General features: G+C 40.4%; 2 protein-coding genes across 5 annotated transcripts in view; one reads left to right on the forward strand and one right to left on the reverse strand.

Annotated features, from left to right (window-relative positions):
- The window catches only part of NCKAP5 (NCK associated protein 5), a 182,512-nt gene that overhangs the window by 130,116 nt on the left and 33,683 nt on the right, over positions 1-18,713 (forward strand). The gene's annotated exons all lie outside the window — the stretch shown is intronic.
- Positions 16,956-17,593, reverse strand: LOC116866908 (sorting nexin-3-like). 2 transcript variants are annotated; one of them, XM_032856188.1, is made up of 2 exons: positions 17,504-17,593; positions 16,956-17,437 (listed from the first exon to the last, which is right to left on the reverse strand). In XM_032856188.1, the coding sequence occupies exons 1-2, from the start codon at positions 17,591-17,593 to the stop codon at positions 17,111-17,113; spliced, it is 417 nt and encodes a 138-aa protein (XP_032712079.1). In that variant the 3' UTR covers positions 16,956-17,110. The 2 variants fall into 2 exon arrangements, with proteins under 2 accessions (XP_032712079.1, XP_032712078.1); XM_032856187.1 differs by having other exon boundaries at positions 16,956-17,593.

Raw genomic sequence — 18,713 nt, forward strand, 5'->3', positions numbered from 1 at the left:
TGTTCTTAATTACATCCTCTGGCGAGTTAAATCGTCCAGTGAGCCATGGATGGAGTCTTCCAGGCTTTTTGCTGATATCGTGCTGTGTAGCTCTGCACCTGCGAGCCGGGCTGTTATGAACAGGTCTGTTTAGGAAGTTCAAACTCGCTCACTGTATTTTCTTTTTGAATCAGAATTGGCAGCAGAAGAATTTAAAAATGTGTATATTCAGATGGCTTTTCCTTACAGCTATAGGAAGACAGATGAACCCCTAATTCAGAGTGGGATCTGGGGTCCACTTTCCTTCTTATCTACACTGGATTGTCAGAAACATTTCAGTGATGCAGTGGAGAATCAATGTGTTCATGCTCATCAGCTTTTTTTCAAATACTAATTTAGCAATTATATGATGAAAACATGATTTTGTTGTTTGTCTGTTTTTTAAACAAGACTGATAAATTGCTTTAGGGAAATCCTAGCAACCATGTGTGTTTACAGTTTTCCAAGAGTCTTCGCATTGGGACATATGGGAGTAAGAATAGCCATTAGCCCGAGCCTCCACCTGGTTCCTTGCTTCCTACAAGTTATCAGAGAAGCAGGACCAATGGTAAAATGATACAAAGGCTTACCAAGAAAAAAAGTGATAAATACCCCTGGCTTTGCAGTTAGGTTGGTGTCCATATTGGCTCTCTGTCTGGTTGTGGCAAAGGAGGTAGAAAGGGAGGTCTTAGTCACGGGACCCCCAGTGAAGACTCCTAGGTACTGTTGGTCCAGTTCTTCCCTTGAACTTATCGTGGGTCCACAGTGACTAATTTCACTTCATTAACCTTCAGCTGCTTCATACAAGAATGATTTCCAGGGCTCCTTCCAGCTCTAAAACTCCATTTATTTATTGAACAAATATTTATGGCAGGCCTCCTCTGGGCCAGTTTTTCAGCAATGAGTAACTAGACAAAATTCCCTGCTGGAGAGTAAACAACAGATATGATTAACTACTAAGTGTCTATTATTTGTTGAAAAGAGATGAGTGCTGTGGAGAAAACAAAGTGAAGGGGTAGGGTACATAGGGAAGGGCAGGACTGCTGGTGACAGGGGCAGGGTTCACATTTAAAAAGCGGTCTGAACAAGTCTCACTGAGAAGGTGGTGGTCAAAATCGGAAGGAGGAAAGGAGGAGAGGGAATGAACCGGGAGGCCATCTGGGGGACGAGCATGCTCAGCAGAGGGAAGAGCCAGTACGGAAGCCTGGAGGCAAGGGCATCAGGAGGTCAGTGTGGCTGTCCCGAGAGCAGTTTGGAAGGGGAAGCACCGATGAGGTCAGACAAGTAAAAGGAGCTAGAGCTCATAAGAGCTTACTTGCCATTCTGAGGACTTTGCTAGACATGCATGGGAGCTTTTGGATGACTTCGAGCAAAGAAGCAGGATAACCTAAGATGTTCCCAAAGGATTTCTCTGGCTAACAGCTAGGCTGAACGAGCAACATCACCTCGGGGGCTATAATTAGTATTAGTCACTCATGTAAGAGATGTTTAGTGGCTGGGGCAGGGTGGTCTTGGTGAAAGGAGTGAGCGCCGCTGGCCAGTACCAGAGCCACAAGACACACATGGCCCACAAGCACTTGAACTGTGGCTAGTACGGCAAGGAGCAAAATTTTTAGATTTTTAGATTTAATTTTCGCTGCTTTCTTAAGAGTTCTCACCACAGGCGGCACATACAACACAGAGTGAAAATGGGCTGATTCCAGATCTAATTAAAAAGACAACACAATTATTGATAGATTAGAGGGTGGGGGTAGAGGAAATAGCAGGGTCTAGGATGGCTTCAATGTTCGGGTCCTGGAAGGGACAACTCTCTGCTGACTGAAATGGGGAAGGCTGAGGTTGGAGCTGGGTAGGGTTGGGGAGGGGGGAGTGGAGGGGAGGTGGTGGGGAATCTTGCACATGCTCCGTGCTAGCTGCCTGTGGAGCAGGTTGAGTAGGCATGTGCTATGGGCATCTGGAGCTCAGCAGATCAGGTCTGGTCTGGAAATGTAACTTTGAGTGTCTGCATACACAGGGTCCAGATGAGGTCAGGAGGGGAGGGAGTGTTGATAGAGGGAGAATCCCATCCTCCCAAGTTTACAGGTCAGGGAGAAAAGAGGGAGACTACGCAGGAGGAAAGCCAGGGGAGCGTGGTGTCTTAGGAAGTAGGTGAAGAAAGATGTCAGGAGTGAAGGGGGAATTCCATGATTCCATATGTGGCTCATGACTCAAAAGAGGGATAAAATTGTCATCTTCAGTTGTCTGTCTCTACCTCTGGCAGTGAGTTTCCAGTGAGGGGTGGAAGGAAGGGAGTGGGAGAGGGGAGGAGGGATGGTCCAATGGCAATTTGAAAACATCTTGAAAAAGGAAATAAGACAAATTGTGCCAATGAACAAGTGCTGGAGTATGAAAAACTTACCTTAGGGTTCATGTTTGTTTGTTTTTTTTTTTTTTTTTTTTAAGATTTTATTTATTTATCCAACAGAGAGAGTGAGAGAGCACAAGCAGGGGGAGCAGTAGAAGGGGAGAGAGAAGCAGGCTCCTGGCCAAACAGGGATCCCAATGCAGGGCTCGATCTCAGGGCTCTGGGATCATGACCCAAGCTGAAAGCAGATGCTCAACCATCTGAGCCACCCAGGCGCCCCTAGAGTTCACATTTTAACATTGTTTTGTTTAAGTGAGTCCTGCAAAACAATCAAGAATAAACATTAGGGGACACCTAGGGAACCTGGTGAAGAGTGAACTTGTTCCTCTAACTTTTCTTTCTGCCCTTTTGGCAAATGGCAGTGAATCTTAGCCTGGGTCGTTTTCTGAATATACTCATTTTGTTTCTCCTATTCCCTTGAACCAGAGCAAATCCTTATTTGAGAGGAGGGGCTTCTTCCATTCTGCTGCCCTAGCCTCAGGGTGAACGGTGCTTCTTTGGATAAGAAGCCAAGGGCTAGGTAGACTAACTCCAGAAGCATCCCACCAGCAAAAAGATGCTTTTCCTCCAGCCAGGCACCTGCCCTCTGCTTTTAATAGTGAATTTGTTGCCAGAGCTCTGTCATCCACACACGCTGACTGAGCCGGCGACAGCTCAACCCTGGCTGATGACAGAGTGGCCAGGAAGAAAGAACATGTGCAGACAGCCAGCATGGCTGTGGGCCCCTACTGGCTTCCAGCAAACCCTCAGAAGGGGCAGGTAGGATGGACTCACCAGCAGGAACTTTTTAAATGCTGGCAAAATGGATCCAAAAAGAAATAGAAATGATTCAGAGAAAAACGGTACAAGGAGTATGTGTCCTGGGTGTGTAGTTAAGATGTCCTTCCCTGCCAGGCACCATTTTGCCTGGCTTTCACCATGTGAACCTGTGAAAGTGGTCCTCCCCCCATACCCCCTCCCCCCACCATACCCCGTAACATGATTTTGTAATAGAGGTCCCCAACCTGCAGAATGGAATTGCTGGTTGAGCTGGAAGCCTTATTTGGATGTTCTCCAAGATAGTTGTCCTTTCTCAAACGCGCCCTCTCTCCCTGGCCTCTTGAAATTTCCCGCAGGTAGAGAAGGGCAGTTGACAGTGGCTTGTAGGAAAAGCACAGTCAGGGATCTCTGCCTGTCACCACACGCCCTCACCACCATCCCCCAACCCCCAGACCACTGCTCAGTCATTAGGCACTTGCCCTGCTAATCACAGCAGGTCCAGGGAGCGGGGGCGGGGGGAGGCTTTCCTTTCAAACACAGTGTCCTGTGACCCCACATGCCTGGTTTCTCCTGCCCACTTGCTTCTTTGAATTACACTGAATGTGGCCATAGAAACCTGCTTTCTAAGACCCTGCCTACAGGCTCATCAAACACTAAAGTAAATACATGTCTTTTCTTTCAAGGTTAGTTTCTTTAGCTTAATTTTGAAATATGTTCGAAAAGTCTAGGTTGTTTGCAGTGAGCGGCAGGGGCAGGATTTAGGAGCTGGGTAGGTGGCCCAGCAGGTGGTTTCAGACAGAAGTCATTTTGTGGCTTTGTTTCCACAGAGCTGCCCACTCTAATTTGCCAAGCTGGGCATAACAAACATTCCCACCTCTTTCCTGCGGGCAGGGCCTTAGACAGGGCATGAGCAAGGGACCGAGGTGGAAGGGGAAGGGGAAAGACAGCAAACCACCAGCAGGATGTCGGATGAGTCAAGACCCAGGGAGTTGGATCAATGGAGCTCCAGTGTCTGGATGAAGGGAGGCCAGAGGAGTCTCATCCCTTGCTGAATGTGCTGGACCTGATTAGTAAAAAGTCAAATAATCATCCCTAGCCAATGCTTATCTCCCTAGCTTCTGACTCATCTACGGCTATCCCCCAACCCCCTGCCATCACCAGCGCCACCAGGTATCTCAAAGGCAAAAGGCCAGACTGACACCTTTCTTTTTCCCTCTAGAAATCTCTGCCTCCCAGGCTCTCTGTCTCAGCTGGCAGTCTCTCCATTCTTTTAGGAATATAGTCTATGAAGCTAATTTGCCTTGACTCTTTCTTCTCTCACCTCCCACGTTCTGGCTGTCCTGAGATCCTGCTGGCTTCCCTCCCCATATACTTCTTGAATATTTCCTCTTTTTAACCCCGTGCTCCAGCAGTGCCTTCATGAAGCTACATAGCCTACTGCCTCCCTTTGTTTCTTGCCCACTGCCAGTCCCTTCTCCCATAAATGCATCATCCCCACTGCCTTCATGCCTCTCATATTGTACCTTTTACTGAAAACTCTTCTAGAACTCTCCATTACCCACAGACAAAATCCAGTCTCCTCCTCTACAAGGTTCACAGGGCCTAGCACACCATACTTGTTTAATAAATGTTAGGCAACATCACGAATATTGAATAAAATTGCAACTAACTCCTACAACTGGTTAAGGCCTTGTTTAGCACCTCACACACACACACATCCTTCATCCATTTGGGCCTTACCTTGTCCAAAGGAAGAAAGACCCAGAGCAGCTATATACAAATGAGGGCTGTGCTAGAGAAAGCAATGAATCTTATGGCTGTGGAGGCCAATAAGAAACTTTTGCTTTCTTACTTCTTTGCAATGGCTCCATGCAGCCTGGCTTGATTTTCATAATCTCTGCCCCAGTTTAGGAGTTAGAGTCACAAAGAGTCATTCTTATTGATGAAAATGCATCATACCCTTGAGATCTGAAAAAGACAAATCAAGATTAAGAACTTTGGTTCTTGCCATATTTGTTCTTTGAAAATATCCACTGGTTAGTGGATAAGCAAGATTGGCAAAAGAATAAAAACAAAGAAGAGACTTGATCTCTAAACTAGTTCATGTTGGCTCTTTCACCACTTGCTCAGTGTCCACACCAGCCCTGGACACGGGTGGTTGGGGCCAGGTTAGTGACATAACCCTGTTCCCTGGATGCTTGTGATCAGACTACACCTGAAGCTCCATCTGAGTGAGAAGACAGTCAGGTACCCTACACAGTGTCGTCTACTGCTCAAGGCCATACTGCAGGCTTCTCAGCATAAGGAGGCTGAATTGATACTTCTTTTTAGTTTTCACAATTCTCCTTCTCCCAATCAAAGCCCACTGGGGTCTATAGAAGCCAATTTTGAGCTCACTTTCATGAGCACCCCCTCCTTCCTTGAGCCCCAGACCCTCAAAATGTAATGATCAGGTCATATAAGTAAAGCTTCAGGACCAGGGTCCGACAGCCACCTCATGATGCTCATCCAAAAAAACCCCAATTTCCTGAACAAGAAGTACATTTTCTTCCTTTGAAGGTGATTACACTCAACAAATTACAAAGAGCGAAGCCGTTGAGTTAAAAACAATTGGTTTTGCAGTAATTAGAAAAACACAAGGAAATGATGACTGTGGAACAATATTAAAAGGGACCCTGAAGGGTAACAGCTCCAGCTCCCGGTTAATTCCTCAGCTTGAATATTTAGAGATTCACAACTAATTATGCAGAGATGATGAATTTTAAAAACGCTCCCACCCGGCCTTCCCAAGGCCAAGGACTTTAGCTATTAATAGAGCAATCAGATTTTGCTATTTTATAGAAAACTCACACAAAGTTGCATCTATTTTAAAGTGTTCATCTGGCATATGACTTAAATATGACAAATCTCAGTAATGTGCAAAATCAGCATTAGGTTAAATGAAACCCGAACTCATTATAATCACTCCCGAGTTCCCCCAGAGAAATCTCTGGTTTCAGACGGACACTCCAGGTAAGAGTTATCCTTAGTCCTTCCTGGAACTTCACTTGTATTAGGTCATTTTCAAGATTTGCTTTATTTTTGACAAGCTCATCCCAACTCAAGGTAAATGGACACAGGCAATAAAACACAAGGGATTCATCTCCTAGCAGTAAACTGCCCCAGGTGACAAATGAAAAGTACTGACCATGACAAGCAGGCTGCTCTGAGACCCTTATGGTAGCCAGGGTCTCAAGTTTCTCTCTGTCACCTTTGTCCACCATGAGAAAAGCGACAGCCCTTTCAGCTGTGCAGATGGGATTTGCCCTATGCTGAGGTTTGGGGCTTTCAATGGGGAGAAGTTTCATGCACAACAATAAAACAAAACAGAAAAAAAAAAAAAAAACCATTAGCTTCTGAAAATCACGTGATAAAAGGTAACCATCACGGGGGGGAAAAAAAAACCCACTGTGTCTTCAGACAGGCTTGAAAAGGGAGGCTGCGATGTGACCTGCATTTAATTATTGAAGCTGCATATTGTGAGGCCCTTAAGAAAGCAAATGTCATGATGGACAGAATGAGTTTACCCTCCTGTCGAAAGAGCAGTGCGCCGTGGCGAGGCCGTCGCTCAATTAAATTGGACTGCAGGATACAGAGGAGAGGGAGACCAATTCTGGACCCTAATGAGACATTTTGGAGGGAAGAGAAGCCCCCCCCCCCAGGAGTTTGTCACTCTTTGATGGACGTTCTCCACCCCCCCCATCATTACCACAGCACCCCAGTGCTACCCTCTCAAGTTTGAATGTGTGGTAACCCAAAACATTTAAACCCGAGCCTGCAAAGTAGAATTGCAAAGTAAAAACGCAATCCCTGGTTGTTGTGGAATATGCAGGGGGAGCAAATAATACTTAATGCTGTGCAAATGAGCCATCTCTGGCTGCTAGGGCCAAAAGAAAGCTGGGCAAAGGATCTGAAACTAAATATATAAGCAGCAAATTACATAATGCATCATTTGGGAAACTGTGTGTCCTCTCAGCCTCACACAGGAGTCACTTGCTAGGACTCCAAGACAGTTCCATGAATGTGTCTAAGGATGGTTTTTTTCATAGAGGTTATCCGTCATCCAGGTAATATCTTGAGTGTTCACAAGGTATTATGTGGCGCAGGGGCTCTCAAACTGGATGGTTGTGGCCCTAGGAGACATTTGGCAATCTTTGGAGATATTTGGGGTTCTCATCCTCAGAGGTGGGTGGTCTCCTATCTGATATGTGGAGCCCGTGAAGGCTGCTGAACATCCCGCAATGCACAGGGCAGCCCCCAGTAACAAAGCATTATCCTGCACAAAATGTCAACAATACGGAGAAGAAGCCAAGGGAAGATTACCCATTAGGCATCAGAAATGGTCATTGAAAAGGACAAGCTGTCAAATATTGGTGCCAGGGTATGACAGCAGCCAAATCCTGTGCCTACCCAGCAGGCATCCCAGAACTGGCCCAGCACCTAACTGAGTGGTTAAGATGCCCTTCCTCCAAGGGGCTTTGAAAGGGAAGTTCATGCTTCCCCCTGGGCCTTTCACCCTTGGTTGTTGAACCCGTTCCGAGCACCTTAGAGTGTCAGGGAGACACCAACTATGGAAAATGGTAACACAGAGCACAGATGATTTGAGGCTGCTACACGTTAAATCACTTATTAGTATTTCATTTCTGCCTCTCTTAGAGAACATGTGCCCCGAGGAGGCAGAAATCCTTTACAGACTTGAAAGTAACCGGAGGACAGTTAATCCTCACACTGCTCTAGTGAATTAGGTAAATTACAATTAGATGAAAATGAAGAAAAAAAATAGCCAACAGGTGTTTGGGTCTCCTTGGGGACCTTAGAGTTTCATTTTTGGCTAAAAAGCACATAGTGACATTTGGAAAGGGCCTCTTGCCAGAACCCTTTCCTCTGAATGGTTAAGACTCAGAAGATTAGCATAAATCTCAGGATTAAAAAGGCTGGAGTCAATAAAGGAAGCCCTGTTGAAGAAATGGGGTAAGTAGGAAAAGAAGGGTCTTAGTGTTCAGGAGTAACTCTTTCTAGAAGTAATTACTATAGTGTGCAAAACAGAGATGCAGTGTGCAAACCTTTGAGGTATGAAGGGAAAGGAGATGGATATATCCTAACTATGTAGAGTGTTTTGTTCTCAAACTTCAAGAATAAAGAAAGGGATCATTTCTCATATCCTCCCATCCTAAATGCCCCTCCTCAACCAGCCAAAAACCTAGAAACATATGCATACTGTACAGCCAAGCAGATGAGCTCAGGAAAAACAAAACCAGAAACGAACAGGGTTATTTCTCAAGCAGCAATCAGGGTTTTTGCCAAGAAAAGATGTCAAGCATCATTCAGTGAATCACACTACTGGCTGCTCTATGAACTTCTTGGAATCTAGAAACAAAAGCCATGGCCATTTGGCTGGAACTGTTGGACATGCTCATAACCAGGAGTTAGGACACTCCTGGGTTCTAGGTCAGGCTCTGCAAATAGACTTGGTGATTCTGGATGAATAGTATTGACTTTTCTGAGCCTTGGTTTCATAGGCTACGTGATGTCCGCCTTACCAAACTCTCCCAGAGTAGTTCAGATGTGACATTATATGTCACAAGGCTTCCAGTCTGCAGAGTGCTAAATAAATATGAGCAGTATTTTGTTAAATGGGTCGAAAGGAAGAATAATTCCTGGAATTTAAGGTTGAAGATACAAGAGGAGGGGAGGGGAGCACAGAGATTTTACAAACCACAGGCCAAAATAATGGGAAACTAAAGCCTCAGAAAGGTAAACCTCTCTCATAAATTAGCCAAAATTATACAGTTTCATTGAAGGAAATATCATATTATCTGCATCTGTTGTTAAAATTCAATCGAAGTGAGAAACAGGGTGATTTAAACTTTTCCAAAACAAGCCAAGCAGCATTCTCATTCTTTATTATTTATTTTCACAATAAGTAGCAATATCCCAAGCTATCACTCAGCATCATTGTTTTCAGATTCGATTACATGGGAGTCAGAAATACGGTGAGGCTACATCAGGTGGGAGAAAGTCCCATTTTTAATTAGGCCAGGAATTTTATTATAAATGAATAAATCAGCCCACTCTTTTAAGGAATTTAATTAGAAAAGGAGACAGTATCCTATCCATAGTATTGGCCAAGCTTGCTCTCCATCTTGTGAGAGCAGAGAAGGTTGGTGGTTGGCTCCCAGATTCTGTTTATGAACTCCCAAAAGCATCTTAAAGAGTGTTTTTTTCACTTTGCTTTTTCACTTAAAAAAAAAAAAACTTTCCTTTATCTTGATTTGTTTGGCCCATCCTGTGCTCTATATAATGTGTCATCTCAACCCTTTCCATCCTGGCATTTCCCCTCTTCTAGAAGGAGCTTAGTTAAGATTGGGTAGAAAGGAAGTCTACAAGATCAATATTTTTAGGGAAAGCCCAAAGCTGTGATGACATCATTCACTGTACCACATGCCCATGAGATCGTTGAGAGGTGCAGAAGGTCTCAAATACTCAACCAAAAGCAAGCAGGTATCTTCTTGGACCACAACTTACTTACTGATATGGAGCAAGCATCTCCACTCCCCTCTTTCAGCCTGTGTTGAGCTAGGTATCTTCCAATCTCCACCCCCCACCTGATGTTCTGTCACTGTGCACAAATGCTGCAGTCACTGGGTCATCAAGCTTCACACTTCACATCAAGTCTGTCCTGTTTAGAGAAGTTCTTGCAATTTCCCTCTGGTATCATTTTTCAAAATTTGGTCTTCTTGTTTTGATCACAGAGATTCCTGCCCAGTCCCTGTGCCTCTTGTCCCATACAGGGGAGCCATTTTATTGGCTTTTTATTTATCCTCCAGTCTTTGTGCTCAACAAATAAATGCAGGTAAATATCTTGTATTCAGAAGGGCATTACCTGCCTGCACTGTTCAGCATCCTGTTTGGTTTACTTTGCTTCCACCTAACAGTATATCCTGGAGACCATTTCATGTCAGTACATAAAAGTCTTCCCATGTTCTTTTGCACAGCTATCCTCTGTGGCTGTGCCATAATTAATTTAACTAGTCCTCCACAGAATAGATTTCCATATTGGACAGTTGAGTCAAAGAGTGAATGTATCCTCAGGGGAGCTGTGCTGTTTTCACATCTGCCTGCAGTGATTGATGTGCCTGGTCCCCCAAAACCTCACCTACAAATTCAAGGTCAAACTTTTGTGTCTTGTCAGTCTTACATGGAGAAATGATTTTCCAGTGTGTTTGAATCTGATGTATCTTATTAAGAGTAAGGTTGAGAACTTTTGTTTAAACCTATTAAAATGTCATTTGTATTTCTATCTCTGTAAATCATCTTCTTGTGACCTTTGCCCAGTATTCTATTGAGTTGTTAGTCTTTTCTCATCTCAATTTTGAAGAGCTTTTTAAAATTTAGGGGTAGTATTCCTTTGTTTATAATACAAACTAAATGTTCTTGGTTTTTCATTTGCTTGTGACATCACATACCATGTTCTTTGCAATGTGAAAGATTTTATTTTCATATGGTCAAACTCATAAATCTTCTGTTTTATGACAAATCCTTTCTCATTCCAAAGTTACAAGGGAAAAATAATCCTCATATTTCCTCTTGTACCAATTATAATTTGGAATTTTGTCCTCACATACAGATCTAACTTCTCAAATTGACTATCCAGTTGTTCTAAGTCAGTTTTATTTTAAAGGAGTAATTTAGCAAAGTAAAAATCGATCAATTTCTTTTATGGCCATCTGTGAGGGAGACAATTTGGTAACTAGGTAAAACAGAGAGATCCCAGTTCCTTCCACTACAATGATTTAACTAGCCAGACTGAATCTTTCATCCCCATATTCTGGCATTTGCTGTGTTAGTCGTTTCACCATCAGGTCAGATTAGTGAGAAAGGATCATAAGACCCATGTCCAGAAAAAGGAGTGTCTATATTCAAGAGCTTTCTGGGTGATACATAGAGTATACTGTCTTTCTATTACTGACTAATTTTTTTTTCTTTTTATTTTATTTTATTTTATTTCTTTTCAGTGTTCCAAGACTCATTGTTTATGCACCACATCCAGTGCTCCATGCAATACATGCCCTCCATAATACCTACCACCAGGCTCACCCAACCCCCAACCTTCTCCCCTCCAAAACTCCTCAGTTTGTTTCTCAGAGTCCACAGTCTCTCATGGTTGGTTCGTCTCTCCCTCTGATTTCCCCCATCTCACTTCTCCTCTCCATCTCCCAATGTCCTCTGTGTTGTTCCTTATGCTCCACAAGTAAGTGAAACCATATGATACTTGACTGTCTGCTTGATTTACTTCACTCAGCATAATCTCCTCCAGTCCCCTCCATGTTGATGCAAATTTGAGTATTCATCCTTTCTAATGGAAGCATAATACTCCATTGTATATATGGACCATATCTTCTTTATCCATTACTGACTGATCTTTGAAGCACTTGTATTGCAGGCCTAAACATGTGCAAGAGAAGGAAATGAAATGTGCAAGAGAAGGCTCTTAGACCAATTAGGCAGTGAAATCTCTCCTTTGGTAATGATTATGAGTAGACTCAATACTTTTAGAAACTCACCAAGAATCATCACTAAGTGCTATAGGGAATAGAGAAGAAGCATGAGATATGGTCCTCCCCACATGGAGCTTAGAGTCAACTTGTAGAGAGAAGTTAGAAACTTGGCATATATGAACCCCTATGTTCATAGCAGCATTATTTATAATAACCGACATATGGAAACAACCCAATGTCCATTTTTAGATGAATGGATAAAGAAGATGTGGTACAGATAGACAGTGGAATATGGCTCAGCCATAAAAAAGAATGAGATCTTTCCATTTGGGACAGCATGGATGGACCTAGAGGGTATTGTGCTATGTGAAATAAGTCAGAGAAAGACAAATACCATATGACTTCACTTACATGAGGAATCTAAAAAACAAAACAAACAAAACCAAACAGACTCATATATACAGGAAATAAACTGTCAGTTACCAGAGTGGCTAGGGGTTGGAAGGTAGGTGAGATAAGTGAAGGGAATTAAAAGGTACAAACTTCCAGTTATAAAATAAGTCATGGGGGTGTAACAACACTTACCATGTGAATAGTTTAGTAATGCCTAAAAATATCGAATCAGTATGTTGTACACCTGAAACTTATAGGATATTGTATGAAAATTATACCTTGATTTTTTAAAAAACCACTAATAAGGCCATCTGCATTGAAAGAATTTCCCAAAAGGATGGTACACAGACCCCCCCATCCCTATCTATGCCTGCCTGTCCCCTGTCATAACTCCTTCTCTGTGACCTTACATCATGAGTTATCATAGGGTCTTACTTCTCCATCAAATAAAGACTAATGCTCCCATTTCAAGTGGAGATCATTTCAAAGTCAGAACTCTGTATCTAAGCTTATAGGCTTATAATATCCCTCCCTGTGATTCCGTGGTACTCTAGTCTACCATGACCATCAAATTTATGTTATCCTCATCTGTCTCCCCTACGTGTTTCTTAATGGTGGGAACTGTGACCTTTTATACTGAATCTCTAGCACAGGGCAAGAGCTTATTGAATTGAATGTTCATTGAAAGGCTGGGTAACTGAATGGTCTATGTGTTTGAGACTGAGTGCCAACAGGGTTACCAGCAAAAAGAGGAAAGTAGTCAGTGCTGGGGAGAGCCCTGAAGAATCAAGTTTGAGGCATAAAAGAGGAGAATTTCTCCTATGGAAAAGTGAGTGGATTGGGGATTGAAGGGAGGGTCAGAAGAGGGCAGTGACTCGCAGTGACTGCCAGCCTTCCCCCTCAGCAGTTAGCAGAACTGAAGGACATATGGTTTTATGAGAGTAATTTATAATAGAAAGGTGGTGCCAACTGGCAGTAGCTGTAATCTATGTGTGCCAGTGAGTTTGAAAGGTGAGCAGAGGACCAGCACATAACACGGATGATGAACAGGCTTGGATTTGCTGTTGCTCTTCCCAGAATCTGCCCTTAAATTTGAATCTGTCCTACAGCCTTTCCTTAAAAACAGCAAACAAAAAACTTACCTTTCTCTCTTTCTGCTTCTTCTTCCCATTTCTAATAACCTACAGATTTTGTGTTGGAAGAGAATTTCTAAGTTCTCTTGTATATCTTCCCTCTCACTGGAATATTAAGTTCCATTAGGGCAGAGAGTTTGTTCTGTGCCATAGGCTCATAATTCCTGGCATTCAGTGGATATTTATTTGATGAATGAGTGAGTGAATGAATGAATGAGTGAACCTTCCTCATCTTATCCTTATTCAGCCTCTGCTTGGATTCCCCCATTAGTAGGTAATCTGGGTATGCACCATTTTACAAATGAGATTATTCTATTGGAAAAAAACTCTAATTTTTTTTTAATTTTTTAAATTGAGTTTTTCTGTACCATACACTGGTGAGGGAAGAGGGAAGGAGACTCTGTCAACCATTTGGGTTGTACAGTATTAACATAGGTGGGAAAAATCCATGCATTGATGGACTGTGAATAAAGACTACACTCAGCATTCAGGAGAACAACATGAAATCCAAAATTGTCTTTGGTATATAACTCAGCATTTTCTGAGATAGTGAATAAAAGAATGACTGCATGAATAAAAGAGGGAAGGAAGGAAGGAGACAAACAAACAAGGATGGGAGGAAAGGAGGAAGGAAGAAATAGGCCAACCAGACATACTAGAAAATGTTCGTGGATTCTTTAGAGCCAGAAAAATTTGAATTACTATTTATAATGTGTGGTATCACTGAGTTTCTGTGAGCTTCAGCTTATCATCCATCAAATAATACCTAACTGCAGCATTTTAATGAGACAGTATATGCAACATACCTTTCTGAAAGGTGCCCTTTCAATGGAGGCTATTGCTATTATTATAAATCAATTTATCAAGGAAGACTTAGTGAAGTGTAGCTCTGGTGTGAAGCAGTGAAATAAACCTGAAAGGTGATCAACCCAGATACTTTACTGGTACCTAAAATAGAGTAATGGAAGGTTTTCAGAGAGAGAAGGAAAGCACATAGTGCTACAGGGGATACTTATTCTAGGACCTCCTGGACTCACCCCTTTATTATTGAACAGCACTCATGTGTTTCTGGACATTAAAGCAACACAGAGTTTGAATATTTTATGTTGTTCAATGTTACATCTCCAGTGCCTAGAATAGTGCCTGGTACACAGGAAACACTTAATAAATATTAGTCAAATGAATAAAAGGCATTTGCCCTGAAATAAGTCATTCTCTTCTCTAAAAACCCAAAGCATAAATGAACAAATTTTCTGGTACCTTTTGCAAAAGGAAGAAAAAAAAAGCTTTAAAAAATTATCATTTCAGTGCCATAAAATGTCTCTTTAGTTCTCCTTGGAGTGCAAAGTTCACAAACATAATACAGTTAAATTACAAATGTTATTCAGTATAATACCAGTTGGATCCTAAGATGAACAAAATTATGGGCTGAAACAGCTCTTTAAGCTCTGCATTTGTTGAAGAAGAGAAAGCAAAATGAGTTTAATTCCATGGTCCCAGAGCAAGATGATATTTAGCCTGGATAATGCTCCTGGATTTACAACTATGTTAAATTATACTTTTCCTTTTTTTCCCCATTCTTTAAATTGACTGTTAAAATGTGCCATGATGCTGAGCATTATCTTTGAAAAGAAGCTTGATAATGATTTGAGGGGAGGGAGGAGTCTTTCTAACTTTTCAGGACACTATACCTTGAGTCTAAGAACACCTGTTTCTAAAGTTAGTTTTAAAGGGAAGGTTGATATTTTAGAGATTCTCTGAAAATCATGTATGCTTCAATGTTGAGTTGAAGTGGTAATGATAGGCATTCTTGTCTTGTTGCTGGTTTTTAAAAGAGTTAATTCCAAAGTTTCACCTTTAGAATAATGATGTTCATTTTAATTTTTTGTTGTTGTTCTTATTTTTAGTAGATTAACTTTATCAGGGTAGAGAACTTTTTTTCTTAATACTAGTTAACTAAGAAGGTGTTTTTTTTTAATTTAATCATGCTTTCATATTGATTTCTTATCAGAAAGTATATCTGCATCTATTTGGATGATCATATGGTTTTTACCTTTAATCACTTAATGAAGTAAAAGATAGTTCTTTTTTTTTCTTTTTTTAAACTTTTATGTATTTTTTTTAATTTCTTTTCAGTGTTCCAGGATTCATTGTTTTTATGGTAAAAGAAATCTCCATATTTTAAAAATTCAATCAACCAGGATTAAACCAGCCTAATCCTAAACCAGATTAAGATAAACTTAATCTATCTGTAACACAGTATATTCTGTATATATTGAAAAATTCAGTTAGCTGATATTTTGCTAAAGATTTCTGCAATCTATATGTATTAACCCATTTATATACTTACTATTTTATTTATTATTAATTCATTTTATTAAATGGGTTAAAATAGCTCAGTGCTGTTATTTTCTTATGCTTTCTTTATCTTGTACTTTCTTGTACCTTACTACTAAATACTGGTTTCATAAAATGAGTGGAGAGTATTCCCTCTTTTCCTGTTTGTTTGTTCTTAAGAACTTATATAAGTTAGAATGATCTGATATTTTAGTAAGTGTGAGAACACTTATGTATAAATATATCTGGGCCTGATACATTTTTTATGGAAAGATTATTAATGATTGCTTCAATTTCATTAATAGCCATAAAGCTTTTCAGGCTTTCTATTTCATCTTCTGTCAGTTCTGATAAATAATATAAATTTGTATGGAACTGTGGATCTTTAGTCTAAGTCTCTGTTTATTGGCATATACCAATTGATTGATTTTAGTTATTATCTATTTAGTTCCTACTATATATGTGGTTATATACCCCTTTTTATTAATAATATTAGTTATTTAACTGTTCTCCTTGGTTAAATCAAGCTTACCAGTGGTTTATCATTCTTGTCTTATCCAAGAACTGATTTTAACCTTTTTAAACCTAAGATTTTTAATTCCTATTTTATTGATTTCTGCTCTTATTTTTTTATCATCTTCTTCTTTCATCTTTCTTATATTATTCTTCTTCTAATTATTTTACAAGAATGCATAGCTTATTTATTTTTTATGTTTCTGTGTTTTGTTTTGTTTTTAATATCCTCTCCTTTTTTGTGATCAAGTATTTTTGGTTTGGGAGGGTTTTTTCTTTTTTTTTTTTAAGAAACATTTTCTTTCCTCTTTTTTTTTTTTTTTTTGCCTTTTTATTTTTTATTTGAAAACAACTTAAATTTTTAGACAAATGATTTTAGTATATAAATTTGATTTTGTTTTTATACAGAATATAAAGATTTCCCTCATTAATCTTCCACGCGAAGGGTATTACAAGCCTGAAGGGAGACTTTCTGCACACAAGTGTGTATCTTACACACAGGGGACTGGAAACCAATGGTGTAGTGCTTCTACACATAAATTAGGTCAAGGGACATCACATATTAAAAAAGATAAGAGAAATATTCTAGTTAATCAGATTCAAGAAGCAAACAGGACACAAAAACTGTGCAGATAAGACCAAGTCAGTAACTTTAGTTAGGACACTGCGGGTTATACTGGAGTAACAGGTCTGCGAGGCGATCATGGGGACCACATTAAAACAGCAAGGAAGAGCTATTTATATAGAAAGGCTGGAAGGAGGGATTTTCACTAAAGCAGATTAACTTCTTGTCAACTGCCAAAACCAAACCAAACCAAACTGAGCGTATGGATGTTAGTATACCAAGGGCATGTTATACCAGTTTTTGTGCGGCATGCTGAGAGTTAGTTAGAACTTCTTCACTGGTGCGTATGAACCATTAATAGTCACGGAGAGGTGTGTTTTTTTTTGTTTTTGTTTTTTTTTGTTTTGTTTTTTGTTTTTTGTGGTTTTTTTTTGCCCCTTCTCACCAAATTTCAGGCATGTCTTATTTTAGATGGAGTATAGCTTTTATCTATAATTTCATCCTGTAAAAACATGTGAAGACAACGTTCATTCTGTGCCAGAGGATGACCAGCGACCTTGTTTATAAACTGCTCCAGTCCTTGCTTCCTTTCTTCAATAAAATTATCATCAAATATTCCATCATCTCCTCTAAAAGGAAGCTGACGCAAAAACGCTTTTCCAGGGAGCGGGGGAACTACAACCTTGCTCTCTCTTTCTAATTCACTTCGCAGCCATTCAAAGTCACTGTATCTTCTTCTAACGGTAGATTCCTTCAGCTTGAAAATAGGCAAATTTGTCTTGACCCTGATTTCGTAGGTGGTGAAGCGGCCCCGGCCGACCCCCACCGTCTGAGGGTTGCTCACATCGATCTCGAGGAAGTTGCTGGGGGGCCCATAGGCATCATTCAGGTTCTGCGGCTTGGTGATCCGGGTGTCCGCCACGGTCTCCGCCATTTCTCTCTTCTTTCCTCTTTTATACCACTATTTCTCTCCTTTGGTTTAGATGTTATGGATATGTCCATAGAAAACCCTAAAGAATTTATAGAAAAACTATTAGAAATAACAGGGAAGTCTTGCAAGGTGACTGGACACAAGATCAATTTTTAAAAATGTTTATTGTATTTCTATACAATAGTGACAATAAGTTAGAAATTTAACTTTAAAAATTCCTTTTGACTTGAGTGAAGAGAAAGGTTTCCTAACCCAGAAACAAAAAGCATTAGAAGTACATGAAAATTAAGAAGTTCTGTTCATCAGTGGATACCTTCGGAAAAAAAATGAAAGCCAGAATACAAACTGAGAAAAGAGATATGCATTGCCCTGTAGATGACTAAGAAAAGATAAAAATTTAATAGATAAAAGGTCCAACAACATGAAAAGGCATTTTAAAGAATAGAAAAAAAAAGATGGGTAATAAATACATGAAGAGATGCTTAACTAGATTAGTAATCAGGAAAATTTTTATGAAGACTGAATTGAAATACCATTTTATATGTATTTGACAAAAATTTTAAAATCAGATAATACATTGTATGGAAGGATTTAGATTGCAGGATCTCTTTTACACTTTTGAAGATGTAAATGTCAGAATCACCTTGAAAAAGAATTTGGCATTGTCTCTTAAGGATGATTGTTTTTATGCTCCTTTATCCACTGACCTCACTCCTGGAAACATGTCCTTGAGATCGTCTAGCACATGGGCACCAGGAAAGTTGTACTAGACGTCCCACAGTAGTTTGTATGTGTAAAATTATCTGGAAACCTCCAGAATGTTCATTGACAGGTTAATGGAAGAATAAACTGTGACATATTCACACAGTAAAATATTATCCAACGGTGAAAAGGAAAGAACCACAGCTAAAAGCAGTTCTATGGAATTATCTTAATAACATAACTAATGAATAAAGCAAGTCTCACAGGAATGAACACAGTATGATACCCTGTTTATAAAGTTCAGTACCAAGCAAATCAACCAGCATATTACTTAACATATGTATGTATGTATGTGATAAAAGTAAAAAAGTAAGAAATAGTAATAACAGGATTGATCATGGTAGTTACTTCTGTAGGGAAG

Source organism: Lontra canadensis, unplaced genomic scaffold (genome assembly GCF_010015895.1).
Source record: "Lontra canadensis isolate GAN:19392208 unplaced genomic scaffold, GSC_riverotter_1.0 scaffold11, whole genome shotgun sequence".
NCBI classification, from domain to species: domain Eukaryota; kingdom Metazoa; phylum Chordata; class Mammalia; order Carnivora; family Mustelidae; genus Lontra; species Lontra canadensis.

Bases quoted from the DNA above. Each gene is read 5' to 3' on its own strand.
- LOC116866908 (XM_032856187.1), bottom strand. From the start codon at position 17,593: ATGGCGGAGACCGTGGCGGACACCCGGATCACCAAGCCGCAGAACCTG.